Here is a 20,325-nt window from a genome sequence, read left to right as displayed (position 1 = left end):
GATTCCATTATTCTCCTGCCCCACTTCTCCCTGGAAGTGCCCAGAGGGTGTGTGGATGCAGCACTTGGGGACAGGGGTTAGTGGTGAATGTGGGATGCTGGGGGAATGTTGGGCTCAGTCTTAGAGGGCTTTTCCAACCTTAATTATCCCATTATTCTCCTGCTCCTCCTTCCCCAGCCCTCTCCTGCCATGCTCAGCCCCGATCCCACCTCCCTCACCAGTGGGAATAAACCCTTGGCTTTACATTTTGTGAGATGAAGGGATGACTGACAGGCTGGGCTGGATAAATCCCTAGGAATTTCCGTGCCATTTCAGTGCCACTGGAGCTGGGAAGCACTTCCTGCAGGATGGTGATCAGTGCAGGGGCTGTTCTGGAGGTGGGTGAAGTGGGAGCCCTGGTGGAACCCATGGCAGGACTGGGAGCTGCTGGTCCATGAGAAGTGGACTGGCCTGTGTTCAGCCTGGCCCTGGGCTTTTCCAAGGAGCTTGGAGTGCTTCTCCTCACCCTTCTGGACACAACAGTGACCTCAGTGTCCTGACCTCAGGGCATCTCAGGGAGAGGTAACATCCATCTGCTCGGTGCCTTGGAGGACTTGGTGGGTTGGAGCATCCAGGCCGGGAAAGGGAATGAGAGAACAATGTCCTGGGAGCACTTGAGGCAGCCAGAGCAGCTGGGAGTGCTCTCCAGAAATGCCACAAAAGGACTCTTGCCCTACTCCCAGCAGGATGGGCGGCCCAAGGAATGCCCTTCCCTGTCCAGCAAGAAGAACTCCCCTCAAACAAACCCTGAGTGATGTGCTGAGCTCGTGAGGGGCTGTCAGCAGCCCTTAAGGGCTTTCACTGCCACAGCTGAAGCTCCATTAGCAATCCTGGCATTGTTTCCCAGATAATCTTCCATCACTTCCCACTTCTGAAGCCTTAATCCCCTTTTAACCAAATTGCACTGGCTCTGTCACTGCTGTCCCCAAACGGGGTCAGGGAGGAGAGGGGGGTGATTGATGTGCTGCTTCCTCATGGCCCTGTGCCAGGGAATAGGTCCCATCCTCCCCCTGGAACTCCTGGGGCTACACAGCCTACAGGACAGGCATTCCAAGGAAATCTGTCCCCAAGGCAGGGAGAAACAGCCCGGGTGAAGTGTCCTGTGTCACCAGGGGGTAAATCACACCCCTCACCTCGGGCAGAGAGGCTTTGCAATATCAAACCTCCCCGTGTTTACCTGTGGCTCCCAAGGGGCCATTATGGCTGAGCCTTGGGACTGGAGAACGGGCTCCTGAGGAGGATTTAAAGGAGCAGGTGGAAGAAGATGCCTCAAAAGCTGCTGAGAGTTAAAACTCCCATTGTGGGGCTTCCCGTGGCAGCAGTGGAAAGCTGCTCTCAGGCACTGGCATCGACCTCCAGCTGCAGAGGACTCGTTAAAACTGCTCTGGATGCAGATTTTTATCCTGTGGAACAGCAAAATTGAATTGTTTTGCTCAGCCTCACTCTGTAAGAGAAAACCAGTCATTGACCAGAACACCGGGGGCGTTGTGTGACTGACACACAGTTTACACAGTTGTGTAAGTTAATTACACAAAACTGGAGTATTTCCTCTTCTTGTATAACCTGCTCTGTGAAAAATTTGGGTTAGACCCAAAAAGTGAAGCTGTTAGAAAATGAAGAGTGTAAATTAAGGGAATTGTTTTCAACCCAGCTAAAGATATTTTTTTATTTTCTGTAGTAATGAAGGGACCTCAGTAAATAATTCACTTGAGCATCTGGAAATGTAGAGAGAGATTCAGATTTAATCCTGCTCACCTGGTTCGTGATGCTCCACAGGGCTGAAGAAGCTGCTTTTTTGTGAGTGTTGTGGCTGAGCAGGGGTTGGCACGAAGAACAGAAGGGAAATGTGCAGAATTCCAGGCATGGAAGTGAGCACTGATGTTTTTGTGTTTCCCTGCCGTTGGCTCTTAGTATGGTGCACGTTCTCATGGTTATAGTGAATTCAAAGTCAGAGATAGGAAAAATATTCACTTTGCTTTACTGTTAATTTGTAATGGCAAATACTTCAAGAAATAAGACAAACACTTGGAGAAGTAAAACATCCTCTGCTGGAGCTGGCTGAGACCTCTGAGCTGTTACACACCATCTGCTGCACTTCTAGGGATATTTCCAGAAGCAGAAAGTCTGGACTAGAGATTTACCATGTTGAAAGAATCCATTTAGAGTCCCTGTGACCTGTAAAATAAATAACCATCATCTCCACTGAGTGTCTCTGACAGCCCCGCTCGGGCTCCTCCATCCCCACGGCTGGGACAGCTCGGAGCCGACAGCCCCATCCCGGGCTGGCTGACATTCCTAAAACACCAGGAGGAGTTGGCAGGACACTTCAGAGCAGGGTGGACGTGGAGCCCTCAGTGTCTGGGGGGCTGGTGGGGGCTGTGCTGGAGTAGAACTTCTTCTGGGAGCGCAGGAGGGGGGTCTGGGTGTCCACGTCCCGGCGGGCGCCGCGTTTGAGGGACAGGAACACGTGCTGGGTCCATCCGTACACCAGGCAGTTCAGGAGCCCCTGGGAAGCTGCTGTGAGAGCCTGGGAGAAAGCATAGGGAGAGAGGGATCAGGGCTCCTGGAATGCAGCCCTGCACAGTGCTCTGAGCTCCCTGCCAGCCTGGAAAACCTCCCGCTTCCAGTACGGTTTTATTCACCTGCACCCCCTGTGTGACAGAGCAATCTCATGATTTTTTAAAATAAATAGTTAATAAATATCTAATTAGAGATAAACCCATACAAATGTATTTTCCAGAAATACATTTTAATATCTCATATATATATATAACATTTTAAATAATTATATAATATAACACAATTTCTAAATTCTGTCTCAGTCCACAAGAAGCAGCTGGAAAAGTGTTTGGAGACTTAGGGACACAGGGAAAACCTGGAGACAGAGGGGAAAAAAACCCAAACTGGTTTCTGGGGATCCTTTCTAGTCCTGTTTGCTATAATTTCCATGATCATAGAATTGTTGAGGTTGGAAAAGACCTTTAAGATCACCCCAGCACCAGCACCATGTTCTCCACTGCACCGTGTCCTCACGGCGCTGGATTTTGGTCACTGAGACCTTTCCACATAAATCCCCCAACAGAGATCTTTGCCAACCAGAAGCACAGAGCAGACTCAGGCTCCCCTTCCTTGTCCAGCTGCTTCCAGCTGGGACCAGACTCAGGATTAGGAGGCTCGGAGTGAGAAGGCAAAGCCTGGGAGGCCGCAGGGGCAGAGATTTACCTGCAGGATCAGCAGGGCCATGTAGATCTTGCTGGTTGTTGAAAGAGTCAACTTCAGCATTCCAAGGAGGACAGCTGGGAATGGGGAAGGAGAAGAAGGTGCTGCTTTAACCCCACCTCTCTGGAGTTCCCCAGGGGAACACTGTGGGAGGAACTCAGCTCTCTGCTCACCTGGGGCCCAGCAGCAGAAGAACACGACGGGGTAAAAGACCACTCGTTGTTCCACCATCTTAATCATGGCCCACTGCTGGTCCCCCAGGAACCCTGTGGAGTTCACAAACCTCTTGTACAGACCTCGAGCCTGGCTGAGGATCACCTGGAAGGGAACAGGCAGATGGTGGTGTTTGGGCTGAGAGCTGGGGTTCATCCAGCCTTTTCACACAACAGTGGGAGCAATCCTGGGGGAAATGTTGCTTTGCACGTGACCTTTTCTAAACTGAAGACTCTGCATTGATTTGGACTCTTAGAATCATAAAATCAAAAAGGAAAAGACCTCCAAGATCATGGAGTCCAAACATTAATCACCTCCTGCTCACTATGCAGTAGGTGAACTCTGCTGCCAAGCAGAGCCCTCTACCTGCTAAATCCTTTTTGGGATGGGCTGACAGATCACAGGACTCCAGATGGATTTGATGTGGTGGCACAGTGCTATTTTCCCTCCCCTACCACCCCTCCAAAAGGGAAGCAGCAGCACAAAGTTATTCCCCTGCCGTATTTACAAGAGCGTGTGGTGGAAGGACAAGGGGGAATGGCTTCAAACTGAAAGAGAGGAGGTTTAAGATGGGATGTGGGGGAGAAAGGGTGGTGAGACCCTGGGAGGGGTTGCCCAGAGAGGTGGTAGAAGTGATGGAAGTGTTGGGGCTTGGAGCAACCTGGGCTAGTGGAAGGTGTCCCTGCCCAAGGCAGGGGGTGGGACTGGATGAGCGTTAAGGTCCCTTCCAACCCAAACCACTCCATGTGACAGCCTGGCCTCTGGTGCCACCCAAGCAAAGATGCAGGGATGCAAAGGCCGCTGTTTCTTACCAGAATGGCCAGGAAGCTGATGAGGAAGGAGACGAGGAAGACCCCGATGCCGTAGAAATGCATCGCGCGGCAGACGGAGCCGCTCAGGCTCTGCGGCTCGCTGGTGGTCACGGCCATCTCCGTGTGCATCAGGAGACAGCTGTGGGACAAAGGGGACAGCCTGAGCTCCTGCCCTGCCCCGGCAGCCCTGGGGCTGTGTCAGAGGGGCTGAGGCTCACCCGTGCTTCTGGCTGAAGTTCTGGTAGCAATTACTGCTGTTGCCCAGGCAAAACACCGGCACCATGAGGAGGAAAGGGATGAGGCTGAGAGGAGACAGGACAACAGCACAGCCACTGGTTATTGCACTGCTCCATCCCACCCCCAGCAAACACCACTCGGTTTCTCTCCTGTCACTACAGAGGAGTTCAAAGTTGGTTTTGTTGACATTGCTCTGGCAAAGTATTTTATCGGCTTTACCAACATCGGTGCTTTCATTCGTGAGGGCTAATCATTGGTAAAGGGAGCACCTTCTGGAAAACCACATCTAGTTAATAAAGTTAGGATTAACTTGGTTAAAAAAAAAAACCTCTTACTCTGTGTTTGTGAGGTCACTCTGCTGTTAATGATGAGCTCTGCAGGTTTTGGTAAAACTTGCTTCAAAACAAGAAGGAAGCAGAGATCAGCACACTGCAGTTTGCCAAACCACATCATGCTGCCAGGGAGAACTAAACCTTACCAAAACCACATCATCCTGCCAGGGAGAGGGAGAACTAAACCTTACCAAACCCACCTCATCCTGCCAGGGAGAGGGAGAACTAAACCTTACCAAACCCACATCATCCTGCCAGGGAGAATTAAAGCTCACCTCGACGAGATCGTTGCTATCCGGCCGACACAACTCGCATAATCCACAACCTGCAAAATCCGAGGAGTTTAATGAAACCATCATTCCTGCACAGCCCCTGGTCCACAGGAACCAGCTCCCAGGGAGCATTTCAGCAGCTGAGGGTCCTTCAAATGCTGATTAATCCCCAGGACAAATGTTTGGTTCTACTCTGCACTGAGTCAACACGGCCAAGTTCAGGCTGTGCTGATTTGGAACGGAGTCAACCCTCGCTGACTGTCCTGTTCTGCTTCAGGAGGAGGAGCAGAGAAGGGAACTTGGACCTGCACAGGGAGCAGAGACTTGATGAGCTCTCTGGTGGGACTGGCTTTTTTTTTTTTTTTCCCACTGTTGATTCACTTCACTTGGTCCTGCTCCTCAGAAACTTCATGTTCTGGTGAAGAAATTGGGGCAGTTTGGAGTGTCCTGGTGTCTGCTCACCAGGAAACATGCTTGGGCAGTGGGACCCACCCAGCAGCATCAACCCACTGTGGGACACTGGTGGGTGGGGAATTATGGCAGGGGTGGGAGCCCAAAAAGAAGGAATCCAGTCCTCTAAGTGGATAAAACCCCTTTAAACTTGGAGTGACCTGCCCAGCCTGCTGCTCCTGAACTGACAGATGGAATACCTGGGACACAAAGCAAATGTCTGGGGAAGAAGAGGCTGTCTGGGGCAGTCTGATGGGATGAGCTGCATTAGGAATATTCCATCCTGCAGGAATACCCAGGGAGCCACACAGCAGTCACAGTGCCTCCCTGTTCAGCCAGGAGTGAGGTGGGAAACAACTGCAGGGAGGATTTTGGTCATGAGGTGTGTGAAGTGTTTGCTCAGCCTGCAGTGCAGGGAGTGTTTTCCTGAGTGCTGTGTCCTTGTTCCTCAGCTCCCAGCGATTGCACTGGTGCCCAGAGGGCTTTGGGAAAGGCCAAGGATGATGAAGTGAGGACTGGCCCCTGCTCCCCGAGCCAGCAGGTCCTGCCACCACCAGTTTTTTCTATCTCAAACCCTTCCTGAGTGTGACACCTGAGGGGGACAGAAATTGCCAGTTCTCAGTCCCAGGCTGTGCAGGCACCCCCTGCTCTCCTGTCCCTCTGCTGTGCCCTGGCAGAGGGCAGGGACAGCACCAAACCAGCCATTCAGCTGCTGCAAAACCCTGCTCTGCCAACTTCTTCCCCAACCCCTGGTGCTGAGATGCCCTCACAGACCCAGCAGTGACTCTGCTGACCTCAGGGACACACCAGTTCATGCAGCCACGGGGCAGAAGGGCCTCCAAGGTCCTTGTGGTGAGTGAAATGTTCTGTGTGCAGCCCCCACGTCCCACCAGGCCCCACAGTCAGACCTGGACACCCAACTGTTGCTCCACATCAGTCCCACTCACCTGGGGGAGCACCCTGAAGAGGTTCTGGTTGTACTTCACCTTTAGGTCCATGTACAGGTGCCAGGTGTAGTTGACAGTGTAGAGGAAAGAGGCCACGTAGAATACCTGGGAAATACAGACATTTCAGTCCCGTAAGAACAGTTTCTGTAGCACATTTAGGTCCTCACTGGTGACCCAAAGCCTGTGGAACAGAAGGCAGGAAGAAACATCTGCCAAAGGTGAGGATCCTTCACAACCCCTGTGCTCACATCCAGCTGGGAAGAGCCAGGTTGAGGGGAGGTTCCCACTTTAAACCTCACAAAGCAGCTTCACTTGGCCCTCAGGCAGGGGACAGGACAGCTGAGGACAGCAGGGCTGTCTTAGGAATACAAATCTTTGTGATTTGGCTCATTTTTTGGCCCAAATCTTGGCAACAACAGGTTCAGTGGCACTTGGAGCCTCCCTGTGCTACATCCATTAGGAAACAGCCCAGATGTGACATTTAGATTTTTGCATAATGAGCTCCCTACACTGAGAATTCACGGAAACACAAAACAATGGGATATTTAAAGAGGAAAGTGAGGGCAGAGAATATCTGCCTGAATTAACATCCCAAAATCCCTTTTCTCTCTGTGGGGGAAAAAAAAGACAACAAAAAAAAAAAAGGAGAGAAAAGATAGAGCACACCGTTTCCCACTGAGAGTTCCACAGCCTGGGACGAGACCAAATATCTAAAATTTCCTGAGAAACCTCCCAGATCTTTATCCCCTTTATTTTCAAACCCGTGTTTGCTCCAGGCTGCCTGCTCAGCCCATGTCCACACACGTGCTGTGTGTTCCAGGAAACACACACTTCAGTGGCAGAGGCCAAGAGGAAGGGCTGGACGAGGGAATTTCTTTGCTCTGCCAAAACCATAAGGAGCACAGGTTTGCCACCCTGGGACCATCCACGTCTGGGAAAGGAGTCACTAAACAAACTTGGCCTCCTTCACTGGAGGCTGCAAATGCTCTTGGCCGGCTCGAGGGGCCGAGGCCAAGGGGCTGTGACGTTGCAGCGGGAACATTGCAGTGACTTTCCAGCTCATTAAATGAGCTTTAATGAGGGTTTGCTGCCCTTTTTCAATTACTTCCAGGGAAGGTCATCAAAACAGTCCACAAGTATTGCTGTCTTGCACTTGGGGCTTAAGAAATGCCAGTACTGCCTTCTGGTTTGGAAGAGGGAACCAAACGCCCCTTGGGGGAAGTGAAGGGAATTCTGCTTCCCTGAGCCCCAGCTTTGGGGCTGGTGAATAATCCTGCAGCACTTCCCACGAGGAGATAGAGCAGAGGCACCAGAGTCCCTCATTATCCCACTTGTGTGGCTCCCATTGTGCTCCCCAGCGTGGGCAGAGCCTGCCAGGACATTATGAGGCCACTGGAACTGAACTGGAAGAACGTGGGGGGATTGTGCAATTAGAACCACAATCTTTATTCTGCACTGTATTATTGTAACACAGAGGCAAGGCAGGGAGGAGGACAGAACAACGTCAAGGGACAGCAAAGGGAGCACTATTTACACTAATATCAAGCAAAGCTCTGGGGCTGAAACAGGGAAAAACCAAGAAACAAAGCAATCTCCTCCTTTAGGGATGCTGGTGAGCTCCATCCACTGCAACACCAGCCCGTGGTGATAAACTGAGGGCAAACAGCCTGAATAAGGCAGAAGATTGTCCTGCTCCTGAGGCAATGCCTTGGGACATCCCAGAGACCCCGTGTGATTCTCCTTTGCCAGCTGCAAACACCCTGCTGAGCCTTCCCTGCCCATCCTCACCCTCTGACATCTGACATTTTCTAGGTGCTGGTGTGCAGGGAAGCCACGTGTGTTTATGAGGCACCCTGTGAGACATTTATTTGCTCATTCCAGCGGGTTCTGCTCCACAGAAGTTGCTGGTTGAACCTCTCCCCGGCTCCTTCCTACGCACAAGGTGTTCCCACCGCCCCCAAGGGCAGAGGGGGGTGTGGGGTGGGGTGTCCTGCTCAGTCAGTGCTCCCTGTGGACAGGTTGCCATGGCAAGTGCTCCATTTGTTTTCATTTCTCCCAGAGCAAACAGCAGTGACAGCTCTTGCCAGGCACAACCCGGCTCTGCCAGCGGGGCAGTCCTTGTGCCAGGGGGGACTGGAGTGGCACACGGAAGAGGGGCCTGGTGACACTGGCTGGGGTCAGGATGTGGCCCTGCACACCCCCCCACAGCACCCTGACTGTCCCCTGTCCTGGAAGGACTAACCCAAGGCCAGTTCTGCTCACCCAGCATGAAAACCAAGCTCCCACCTTGCCCCCATCCTGTGCTGGTCCCTGCCTGGAAAAGGGAGGGCAGAAACAGCCAGAAGTGCATGGGAGCTGAGAAATGATGCCATATTGTCTGTATCCAACCTATTTTTCCTCCAGCAGTGCAACCTGCCATCTCCAGGCCATAAAAAGATCACACTTCATCAAGGACTGTCCCCAGGCAGGGGAAACAGCTCAGGAACACCTTCAGTCCCAGCTGCTCCTTCCACCTTTCAGCTCTGGAAAGCCTTTCCCAAGCTCTCCTCATCTTCCCCTGTACCATCACCTTGAAAACACCTTTGATGCTGTTCTGCACTATTCCCAAGAGGCCAAGTTACCCACATCCCACTGTTTCATCTCTCAACATGAACACATTGCAGAGCCTCCACAGCGGAGCTGGAGAGACCAGAGATGAGCCTGGAGTGGAACAGCTGCTCTCAACAGCCTCAGGAACGTGCTTACACCCACAAAAACAGCTGCTGAAACACCCCTGGGCTGCAGGAACCCATGCCCAGACACAAAACAGCGGGAACAACTCCATTCCACACCTGTAGCTACTTCCCTGCCCTCTCCAAGGCACCCAGAGATCCCCTCTGGCTTCTGCTGCTGCTGCTGCTCAGTGAGGATATTCAGTTCCCACCACGCTCCCAGGGAGCTTCCCGAGCCCACACAACACACATCAAGGCTCCCCAAAGCCCCTTGCTCTTCCCAGCCACGTTCTTTAAAAGGAAGTTGTTAATCCCATGGATCTCCACTGGTGAGCCTGGCCCAGGCTCGGCACAGTTCTGGATCCTGCAGGGTTGGTTTTGGAGCAGTGATTTCCAAAGCCTAATGCTGAAAAGGGAGCTGGGTGAGGCAAAAGCAAACTGTCAGGAAAATGGTGTTCACTCCCCCTGCTCCAATCAGTCTCCAGCACAGGGAATCAGCTGGAAAGCAGCTGAATCCCCAGGGCTGAGCTTGTGCTGAGGGAGCAGCCCCTGAGCATCCTTGGGAAGAGCAACCGAGAGCAGGGATGTTTAGATGAGTAATGCTGTGAATCCGAGCTCGACTGAGTCCCAGGATGTGTCTGTTCCTGCCCAGGCTGGAGGAAGCACGAAGAGGAAAAGAAAATCTGCTCTTTGAGAGGCACAGAGATCACCCTGGGCACAGATCCAGCAGGAAGGAGATCAGGCCCCATCCACTCGCTTCACACAAGCAGCCACAAAAATCCCATGATCTCTTTGCCTTCCTCACGGCCTCTCCCACACCAGAGGGTCCTAAACCCAAACATCACTATCTTCCTTTTCCACACGAAGCCAAGAGATCAGTAAGTCAAGCTCACACAGGGAGCCTCTGCCAAAAACCTGTCTGTAAACGGCCCCCACGGCCACACCGACCACCAGAAGGGTTAATTACGGCCAATGACCGTTCCAGCAGGGATGTGGTGCCACAGGGTTAGGGTGAGGGACACTTACCTGTCCCGTTGCTTGCAGGTTGTAGCAGATGAGGTCCTGCTGGGAGGTGGGTGAGCTGTAGAGCAGAGCCCCAGCCAGCCAGCACATTCCCAAAAACAGGTCGGAGAGGCTCAGGTAGAAAAGGGGACGCACCTGGGGAAAGGGAAAAGGCTCAACAGGTGGGAGAGGCATCACAGCACTCCCACACCCGCCCACAGCTGCAGCTTTACCTTGTGTCAGCCATACAGACACCAAACACAGCCTTCCAAAGCCTTCTCTGCAGGAAGGAGTGTCAGTGGAAGGCCAGTGTCCCACTGCAAACTTAATTTGGAAGCCTTAATTAAGGATAAGTGGGGTCTGAATGGCACTTTGTAGAGGGATGATTTCACCCTCAGGGAAGCACTGTGGGAAAGTTTCTGAGAGTCAATTTAACTGCAGCAAACCTTGAAAGCTTCATGCAAAAAAGTCTCTTTTACTTTCACAGCCAAAGGAGTTTAAAGAAAAGTTACCAGATGGAAATAATTCAACTTTTACTCCTAAATATCATCCTTGTTTTCAGTCCTTTAAAATGACTGTACCACTTCCTAGTAGAAAGATTAATCGTGCTCAAATTAATCAACCAAGCAAGGACATCAATACATCAGGTTGTCAGGTGTTATCTGAACACTGTTATCCCCCTGCTCTGCTGGTGAACTCCCCTTGCAGACAAAAGCCACACAAATTCATGCTCTCAGGAGCTGTTCCAATGCACATCCCCTGCTCTGACCACCCTTTCTGCCACTGGGATCCAAGAGCAGCATCAAAACTTACAGGAAATAACTCAAATATCCATAATTTCACAATTCCTGCAGAACGGGACAGGCTGGCTGGGAGAAGAGATGTTATGTTTTAAATCAACTCAGAGAGAAATTAAACTTTTGGCAAACACAAACCCTTCTTCAGACGTGAAATAGCTTTAAACAGGTACTTTCCCCTGTGTCCCATGTCATTGCAGTTGGTGACTCTGGCTGGGTCCCTGTCACACGCCAGATTAACTTCCACTGAGAGCTGAAACAGAGTCACGTCTCCTTTAACAGCAGTTTCCAGCCCATTTCCAGTTTGCAAGCACTGGCCAGGACTGTAAACACTGCAGGAAAACATTTGTGCAAAAGTCTGGCCAACATTTCTGTCGTTAGTGGGAGAGCAGACGCTCTGGAAAAGCAGCCTGATTATCTACATTGTTAATTGTAGCCTTCGGTACCTCATTCTCAGCATCCCGGAGAGAAAATGATGGTGGATTTCCTTTCCCTACAGGAAATTATAATGTTAAACACAGCATGGAAGCATTTCAAGAGGCTGTGGGTTTATATATTTATTTTTTTTCCTATGGAACTGAGCTTCTGGTGGGATGTGCCTCAATATTGTCCTGGAAGTAAATATTTGCCACCCATCGTACCGTGTTATCCTCAGTCCCACGAGCAATGAGAAAGAGATTAGTAAGACTGATAAGATGTGAGGTGGATCTAATTGAGCCACATTTGCCCTTGGGGCATAATGGCACAAATATCTGGAGTTAATACTTATATAATTTCACTTACAAATGCCTTTTTTAACCAGGCTTTTTCATTGCTGGTGCACTACCGAAGCCCTGGCACGACAGGCTGGGGACACCACCCAGTTTGTGAGCAGGGCAGGTTAAACAGCTCTAAAATAAGCAAAGAAGCAACTTTTGCAATCAAACAGGTGACCCCTTTCTCCAGCAACAAGTGCCCTTGGAGCGAGGAACCACTGGTTGGTCGAGGAGTTTTGGCCCAGACCTGACTAAAGAAGTAGGTGACAGTGATAAGCGAAGGCAGTTTGGTTCTGACTCGCAAAAGGGGAAAGCAAATACCAAATGGTATTTATAAAATAGAGGAAGGGACTGGAAAGACGTAACGATTTCCATCCTGGCAGCTCCAGATGCCAGGCCGGAGCACGCAGGGTGATGTGGCTCTGTGGCCATCACCCAGCCGCATGGTGAGCTGAGGTTTCTTCCTTCAACTCGTTGACCTGAGGTTTCTTCTGAATGATTCAGCTCAGGCTGAAGAGTTTTACTGACCCCCTAAAGGCAGAAAAGCTTCAAGAAGGCAGTATTTGATTTCTTGGGGGCAGGAGGGGAAGTGTTTCTAACGTGGTTCTCCTCCCAGGCTCCAGAGCTGTTTATTTTTAAACGTTTTGCTGTGGGTCCTCATGACTCGGGGAATATGTTTGTGGCAAGCTTTGATATGGATCTCTTCCAGCCCCTTTGTTTACAAACTTCCACCGCAGACCAGAAACATGAGGACAAGGCAATGGGGAAGTTACCGAAGATTGTGTCGCTTCCGAAAGCCCAGCAGCAGATCTCCCCCCCTGGCAGCAGCACAGGAGCCTGGAGGGCTGTGCAGAGCAGTCCCTCCAGCTGGCACCCACCCCTCCCACCCGGATTTGCAGCAATAATCTGAGCAGAAACATCTGCACTCCCTCGAGCAGGAAGGGCCCATCTGTGACCTGGAGCCATGTGTGGCTCACGAGCAGCTCCCAAGCCACAGCCTCATCATATGACCAGGAGAGAGCAGAAGGGTCCTGAGTGACCAGGCTTCTGGCCATGGGAGTAACGGGAAGAGGCTGCTGAGTCACACCAGGACACCTGCCAAAGCCAGCTCTGCATCCTTCCAGAGTAGAGGACCCCAGGAGAGAACCACATCTGGAGCTCTCCTGGTGCAGGAGATGTGGTAGAAGGAGCCTCTGATGTGCAGAAGCTCAGGCAGGGTTTCCATCCCAGCACTAAGGTGAAGTCCCAGACTTCATTTTTCCCTGGGAATGCAGAGATCTCCACAGCTCCTTCTGGGCAGAGCACTTCCAGGAGGAAAGACTCCTCTGTGTTGTAATGGGGGCAGATTTGCCCTACAAACTTGGACTCATGTTCTCCTCCCCACTCTGCTTCATCCAGCCACGTGTCAGCTGCCAGCTTGCCTGCATCCCTTCCTTCTGCAGGGATAACTCCCTGCATTCCCTGGAAATCCTGTTCTCTGGGCTGCAGGTCAAACCCACGATGTACAAAGAACAGTGAAGATGAGGGAAGGACAGATACAGCTGCTGGCAGCCCCACTGTCCCTCTGCTCTTACAGTAACCTGTTCCCTGCAAATCCTGGACACCAAACCCCAGCTTCCCAGGGGTTAGCTCTGCTCACTACCTCCGGGAAGTCCGGGACACACAGAGGGACTGTGTGTGGATATCCAAGCCCGGCAGGATGAGATGGATGCCTGTGGATACTGTGCATGTGCCAGACACCTGCTTGGCATGTCAGGTATCTTTCAGCCCCAGGAGGTTCCTGCTTAACCTGCGTATGGGGTGCCCTTAGGATGTGCCAGGCACTGCATTCCTGTCCCACCTGCAGCACAGGTGCAGGCTGTCCCACCCCAAGGGATGTGTGCACCTGAGTCCCACAGCTTCAGCGTTAGGAATGTTCGTGGCAGGGGTGGCTCTTCCAAAGCCCCACTGCAAAGTCTGGCATAACAAACTGCTTTTCAGCCCTTTTTTGTCTGAGTTCTATCAGTTGCATCTCTGAGTTGTATCAGCTTTAGTAGCACACCTGCCAGGGAAAACGCCTCGGAAATACCCAAAGACCAACACCTGTAAAAGCATTTCCACGGACACATCTCCAATTTGCACTTCAGCAGCTTTGGGCACAACTCCTCAGCACTCCAGGAGTTTTGTCCCACTGAGGAAGGCACATTAACAAATCCCTGCTCTCAGGAACAACTCGAGCAGCAGAAAGCACAAGGCTAAGGAACCTGCTTCTCCTTGCACAGGTACGGTTCAAGGTCAGCCCCTTCAACTCCTATCACGGACAAAGAGCCAAAATCTTGGCAAAGCCCTCTGCCTCCCAGATGCTAAACAAGGTTTAACCACATAACCCTGAGACCCGCAGCTGCTCCAAGGTGATCCACCTGCACGGGACCGACAGCTCGGCTTGGGGAGGGAGAGGGAGGCACAGCCCTTACCTCGGGGGACCTCACCGCGTTCTGGAAGACGGCGTAGGCAATAATCGAGCTGGAACCTACAACGCTGAGAAAACAAAGCACAGGTTGGAACAGGAGCGCGTCTGCCTCGCCGGGGTACGCGAGTTCCCTCTCTCTCTCTCTCTCTTTTTTTTCTTTTTTTTTTTTTTTTTTTTTCGAGAAAATCGCCTTTGCGATGGTAACTCCTGGGGCAGCGCGTCGTACCTGAGCATGGCCATGGTGAACTGGATCCACTGGAGCGCCGAGTAGACCTGGGAAGAAGGACGGGACGGAGCTCAGGTGGCGGCCACGGACGCGGGGGGAACCGGGGGATCCCGAACACGAAAGCGGGCAGCACGGCCCGGGACCGGGACGGAGGAGCAGAACGTCCCGGTGACCCTGACCGAGGGGTCTCGGATAGGATCGGGCAGCACGGACTGATCACCGGGGGGTCCGGGGGAGGCGAGCGGCAGCGCTGCCGGTGCCGGCGGGCTGGGGATGGAGCGGGAGGGGACGGAGGAGAAGGGACGCGCTCACGGCAGGGTCCCGAGGGGTCTCGGTGCCGGCGGGGCTCGCTCACCTCCTGCCAGCCCCCGTCCAGCCGGGCCGCCTCCGCCGGCAGGGCCATGGGTCCCCCGCCGCCTCCGCCGCACCGCTCCGGGGATGGCGGGCACCGCCCGCGCTCCGCCCCGGGAGCCGCCCCCGCCCGGCAGGGCCGGCTGAGGGAGCGCCCGGGGGTATGGAGGGGCTGAGGAGCCCCCCGGGGAACAGCGGGGTTATCGCCCCGGGAACCGGCGCCAGAACCCACCGAGCCCCCGGGCGGGCGGAGCCCGGCACCTCCTCGCCGTGAGGGCGGGGAAGAGCTTCGAGGAAGGCTCTGAGGGGACGGAAGGCTCTGAGGGGAACAGCCCCCCACACGCCCCCTCAGAGCGAAGCTCTGAGGGAGCGTGTGGGGGCTGTTCCCCTCAGAGCCCCAGGAGATGGTTCCCTCAGGGCCTGCTCCTCTCAGTGCCTCAGGTGGAACATGTCTCCACACGTCATGCCAAAAACTCCCAAGGGATTCTTTCTCTGCCCGTCCTGAGGGGGAGAGACCTCCTGGCCCGAGGGACACACCGCTTTCCCCTCATCTCCCGGGCGTCCCTCTTGCTTCCAGCTCCAGCATCATCTGGCTGATCAGTCAGGGCCTCCCCTCCGACCATCGAATCGGCAGCGGTTTCTCCGGAAAAAGCTCCAAGAAGCAGCTCTGAGTTGGAACCTTTTTATTATTGTGTTATTAATACATTTTATCTCGCGGTAACATCTCGCTCCTTGTACCCACCCCCCGGGGATTCAAAAGGCAGCAAAGCTCCCACAGCAATCAGTTTTGCTTAAAGCGTAGTTTGAAGGTAAAACACACAGGTTGTTTCTCTCTTCAGCTCTCTGTAATCCTGACCAGAGGTTCAGCATCTTCCAGGGGCATCTGAATTCCAGAGTTTTGAACACTCACCTGATCCCTGGGCCAGGCATCTCCATTGAAACAAAACAGATGAAGCTTCTAAGGGCACAAATACTTCTGCTTCCTGTTACAAGAACTCATTTTCAAATATTTAGAACTACCAAACGCTGATGGAGCTTTAGTCTGACGGTGTCAATCGCTTCAGGAGGCTGGAGAAAATGTTTTGTTCATGTAACTATGCCTCAGATGTCATTATTGGTCTCACCTTTCTCGTTTTGAACCTGGGCAATGAAGCTTGGAGAGGTAAAAGACCCAGGCACCGCATGTGCTCTCCAGCCATAAGAAAACTCACCCGAATTTACCTCTGAAAAAGCAGTTTTGCACAAACTGGTGAGACTGAGTGTAATAGCACCTCAAGGAGACTCTGCCCTTGCTCAGAGCTCACATCACTCGCTGTCAGGGTACCACAAAGGATTTCAGGAGAACGTTTGATGAAGTGGCTGCTCTGGCCAGAAGATGAGGGGAAAGTTCTGATATGAAGAGGAACTGTTTTCACTGCCAGCATTTGGCTGAAACCCAAACCAAACAGGGAGAGGAGCCATGGAAAGAGAAGGCAGAAAAAGGAAACTCCAGGCCTCTTAGTCAACACCAGGTAAGAACAAGACTTGGAGCCCAACTGGGGCAACAAAAGGTGTGTGTGGGGTAGATTAATGAGCATAAAACCCAAGGACACCATGGACAGGGAAAGGTAGAGATACAAAGGGCACCCAATCTGTACCTTTTCCGACATGTAAGATGGAATGTGAGACTGAATTTTGTTATTTGTTTGCCAGGGAACAGCTGTAAAAACCACCAGGAATGTGCTTCTGGCCAATCTAGTACTTTTTTTTGCTGTTGTCTGCTTTAACACTGTTATTGGATAGTATTACACAATACTGTTATCTTGCTTTTAGGTGATTTTTTTTTCCAACATTTAGAATACTGCGTTTTCAAGGAACGTCTTCCTCTTGATCTTCCAAAAACTGAGAATACCAGAAGGAAATCTGCTGCTCTCTTGAAGTCAGCGGGAAGTTTGCTTGCATAAGGAGAACCGGTTAGGACTCTTTGACATTTCACAGCTTGCACAAAGTTCCCCGGCACATCAGAGCTCATCTTTTTCACTATTCTTCTTCAGGAAAGAAGCGAGGATATTGAGGCTTTTCTGGAGCTCCTCCTTCTTCCCATCACTCATCTTGTTCTTCTCGATCAGCTTTGTGATTCGGACGACCTCGTTAGCAGCAAACTCCTCTCCCTGCTCCAGGATCTTGCTCATGATTTTCAAGTATTGCTCGGCCGATTTCTTCTCGGTTTCTTTAGCTTTCCCCAAGCTCTCCTGCCCCTTTTTGAGGAGGGCCTGGCGCTCAGATTTCTCAGTGGTGCCCATGAACTTGCTGGCCAGGACGTCGTACTCCTTCAGGCAGCCCGGCATGCCCAGGTAGATGCCATTGCTCTTCAGCCAGCGCTGAATTGCCCCGGCCTTGATCTCACCACCGTAAAGCAAGGGATTGGCAAAGTCACCATCCTGGAACAAGTAAAAAACAGGGAACTTCTCCTTGTCCAGCTTGTACTTCTCCCCCAGCTCAGTGTTCAGCTTATCGCCGTAGTCTGTCGACAGAGAACAAGCCCCAGAGAAGCACAGTTAATCAAGAATTCGTTTAGGATTCCCTCCTACACAAACACTTGTCTCCAGTTTCAACACGTCCTAACAACCTGTCTGCCAGGCAGTCACAGAATCATGGAATATCCTCAGCTGGGAGGACACCCAAGGATCACTGAGTCCAACTCCTGGCCCTGCACAGACACCCCAATAATCCCCCCCTGTCCCTGGGAGCGTTGTCCAAACACTCCTTGAGCTCTGGCAGCCTTGGGGCTGTGACCATTCCCTGTGGAGCCTGTTCCAAGGAAATGCCACACACTGAGACAAAACCACCTTGGAAAATCACTTGGTTTTCCAAAGCAAAATACAATATTCCAGTGGTGCTTTGCTGTGACTATCAGAGCATAAGACATTGGCAGGATCTTTACATACAAACCCCATCCTCCTTAGGGGAAATGAATAGCCAATTTTTCCTTGTTTTCCTCTATCCATTTACTTTTATCTGAGTTTTCAGTTAAATAGGTTTCTTCCTGTCCATGTGCAAAGAATGATTTAGTTCTGACAGCATGCCAAGCTACAAGATGTTTACCCATCTTACATAAATTACTTATATAAATAGCATTTATTCTTGAGGACAGAAAGCAAAGACACTTTGATTCTCCTACATAGAGGATTCCATGTTTGCTTAGAAATATCAGTGTGGGTAAAACTTCCCAGGTGGACAATTCACTCTTAAATTCTTATTCTACCCACAAAGCCAGAGCATGTAAGGTGACAGTGCTCTATTCTTCACTGCTTTTCTCTCTTAAATCCAGTTACAACCACATCGATTACAGCACCCACAGCACAACAACCCCTTTCTGGGCTGCCCTGGCGTCTTCTACATGGAATTAATCATGTTAAATACGCTTTGTTTGACCAGGATCGTGGCTAAGGAGTGATTCTTGTAAGGTCTCTTCCCTGCAAATGGAACCAAAAGGTTTCTCTTGGCAAAGAAAGCACAAAAAATAAGGGGGAGGGAAGAAGTGCTGGGGCTGAGGAGGGTGGGGCAGCAGTTCAGCAGCCTGGGCTGACTCTGCATTACCCAGCTGAGGTGGAAAAGCAGCTCTCCCACACAGAGTGGGCTCAGCCACCATCCAGGGCAGTCTCACATCCATCCCTCACCCCCAGAACCGCCTCAGAGCCTGTTCTCAGCAGAAATCCCACTGGGATTCATCTCCTCCTCACCAGCCCACACTGTCCCCACGTGCCCAGGGCTCCTCACCTGATATCCCCACTTCAGCCACCAGAAGATCCTCGCTGGAGCCTGAGCTCTCTGCCAGCTTTTTAAACTCATCTTGTTTCTCCCCGTAGGGATATTGTGTGTCGAATTTCACCAGCACAAACTTATGCTTTGGAATAACCTGAAACGAGAAGAAAAAGGGAGGGGGGGAGAAAAGGACAAAACTTGATCATTTCAGGTCTGAGCAATCCACAAGTCACCAAAGGTTGTTTCTGCTTGTTCTTCTTTGCCTGTGCAATGAAGAGATGCAGGGGGAGAATGGAAATTTTATATAATTATGGCCTTTCAAAAATGACTCAGTGCTGTGTGGAGGAAAGACTGAGCTTTGGGTGTCTATTTCTGCACCAGATGATAAAGATGATCTGTGGTAGGTTTGGAGGAGCTGATAATGCCTTTAATTATGAGATCTGCTTGTAAATCTGACTGGCAACTTGGAAGGAAATCAGCTCAATGATTTCCAGTGGGCCATGAAGAGGAGAGAGGCCAAATGTCCCAGCACGAGAGCTGCACTCTGAGCTAGGAGAGGAGGCACAGGAAGGCAGAGGAGGTGTTGTACTGGCTCAGGAAATGGAGAATTCATGATTTAATCGATTCCACTTCGCTCCAATCTTGCTCTGCTCGGGTGATGTCTTCTCCAATGAGCTCGGAAATGGAATCTCTCGCCCCGCTGGAGGTTTTCCCCTCCCTTCAGCAGAAGACCTTGCAAAATCTTCTGGTTGCAAGGAACAGGTTGGGGTTGCAGCACAGCTCCCCACCCACACAGCGCTCTGCTGAGGCACTGACACAACACCTGCGCGCACAGGTGGCTGAAGGCTCCGTCTCGGGCCTGTGGGAAGCGCACATGGCCCTGGGAAAACGCCTCCCTTGCAAAGTGATTTAGTGGAGTAAAAAAAAAAAACCCAACCCCTCGGAACCCTGTTGCTTTCTGTTCCACGAACAAAAGCGAAGCCACCCAAGCGGGGAGCGCTCACGGCCCCGACTCGCTGCTCTCTCGCTCAGCTGCACGGGCAGCTCGGCCGGCCCACGGCGGCTCTTTGCTCGCTGCCCGGAGCTCGGGGGGCAGGCGGGGAGGCGATGGCCGGACTTTCCTTCCCCCTCCGCCGGTGCCTCGGGCCGGACCTTCCCTGCCCCGCGGGCCGGGCCGGACCCCCGAACCGCGCGGCTCGGCTCCACTTGGACCGCGCCGATTGGCTGCCGGCCGCGCCCGCCGCGCTCCCATTGGCTGCCGGCCGCGGGCGTCGCGCTCCCATTGGCTACCGGCCGCGGGTGCCGCGCTCCCATTGGCTGCGGCGCAGCGCGGCCGCTCCGCGGGCGCCCCGCGCTCCCCGCGCGGTGTCGGCGGCCCCGGCCCCGCTCGGCGGCCCCGCCGCGCCCCGGACCCTCCGCAGCACCCGCGGGGAGCGGGACACGCGGCCCCCGCCCTCCGCCCTCCCTCCCTCTCTCCCGCTCCGCCGTGCGCGGCGGCGCCCGCGGGCCGTACCTTGTAGAAGGTGACGGTGTCGAGCGGCACGGAGCCCTTGGTGTGCAGCGTGCTGCCGCCGGGCAGCGCCAGCCCGAGCAGGAGCAGCAGCACCGAGCCCGCGGCCGCCGCCGCAGCCATGGCGGAGCGCAGCGAGCCGAGCGCCGGGACACGGACACGTGACGGCGCGACGGCCGCGCCGGGGGCTCGCCCCGCCCCGCGGGCACCGGGGGAGCGGCGCCGGGCGGGACCGCGGGCACCTCCCACGGGCACCTCC

The 20,325-nt window shown here is 52.8% G+C and overlaps 2 protein-coding genes across 3 annotated transcripts; both read right to left on the bottom strand.

Moving 5' to 3' along the window:
• Positions 1-1,691: 1,691 nt before the first annotated feature.
• On the bottom strand, positions 1,692-15,475 carry TMEM116 (transmembrane protein 116). 2 transcript variants are annotated; one of them, XM_050318097.1, is made up of 11 exons: positions 15,350-15,475; positions 14,462-14,508; positions 14,240-14,303; positions 10,259-10,390; positions 6,522-6,626; positions 5,128-5,177; positions 4,502-4,585; positions 4,284-4,422; positions 3,432-3,576; positions 3,262-3,335; positions 1,692-2,566 (listed from the first exon to the last, which is right to left on the bottom strand). In XM_050318097.1, the coding sequence occupies exons 2-11, from the start codon at positions 14,473-14,475 to the stop codon at positions 2,366-2,368; spliced, it is 1,008 nt and encodes a 335-aa protein (XP_050174054.1). In that variant the 5' UTR covers positions 14,476-14,508; positions 15,350-15,475; the 3' UTR covers positions 1,692-2,365. The 2 variants fall into 2 exon arrangements, with proteins under 2 accessions (XP_050174054.1, XP_050174053.1); XM_050318096.1 differs by lacking the exon at positions 15,350-15,475 and adding an exon at positions 14,817-14,878.
• Positions 15,476-15,480: 5 nt separating this feature from the next.
• ERP29 (endoplasmic reticulum protein 29) lies at positions 15,481-20,236 on the bottom strand. Its single transcript, XM_050318098.1, has 3 exons — positions 20,070-20,236; positions 18,572-18,710; positions 15,481-17,315 (listed from the first exon to the last, which is right to left on the bottom strand). The coding sequence occupies exons 1-3, from the start codon at positions 20,187-20,189 to the stop codon at positions 16,813-16,815; spliced, it is 762 nt and encodes a 253-aa protein (XP_050174055.1). The 5' UTR covers positions 20,190-20,236; the 3' UTR covers positions 15,481-16,812.
• Between the last annotated feature and the right edge of the window lie 89 nt (positions 20,237-20,325).

Source organism: Myiozetetes cayanensis, unplaced genomic scaffold, assembly GCF_022539395.1.
Source record: "Myiozetetes cayanensis isolate MyiCay16 unplaced genomic scaffold, myiCay2020 scf21, whole genome shotgun sequence".
NCBI classification, from domain to species: Eukaryota; Metazoa; Chordata; class Aves; order Passeriformes; family Tyrannidae; genus Myiozetetes; species Myiozetetes cayanensis.
Note: the sequence above shows the minus strand (reverse complement) of the source record. Positions and strands in the feature narration are given on the sequence as shown.

Bases quoted from the DNA above. Each gene is read 5' to 3' on its own strand.
- TMEM116 (XM_050318096.1), bottom strand. From the start codon at position 14,864: ATGGCCCTGCCGGCGGAGGCGGCCCGGCTGGACGGGGGCTGGCAGGAG. The intron at 14,509-14,816 runs GTGAGCGAGCCC...CCTTCTTCCCAG, and splicing joins TGGACGGGGGCTGGCAGGAG to GTCTACTCGGCGCTCCAGTG. The intron at 4,586-5,127 runs GTGAGCTTTAAT...GTCTCCTCTCAG, and splicing joins ATAGCAACGATCTCGTCGAG to CCTCATCCCTTTCCTCCTCA.
- ERP29 (XM_050318098.1), bottom strand. From the start codon at position 20,189: ATGGCTGCGGCGGCGGCCGCGGGCTCGGTGCTGCTGCTCCTGCTCGGG. The intron at 18,711-20,069 runs GTACGGCCCGCG...TTCTCGTTTCAG, and splicing joins ACACCGTCACCTTCTACAAG to GTTATTCCAAAGCATAAGTT. The intron at 17,316-18,571 runs GTGAGGAGCCCT...CTCTGTCGACAG, and splicing joins GGCTGAAGTGGGGATATCAG to ACTACGGCGATAAGCTGAAC.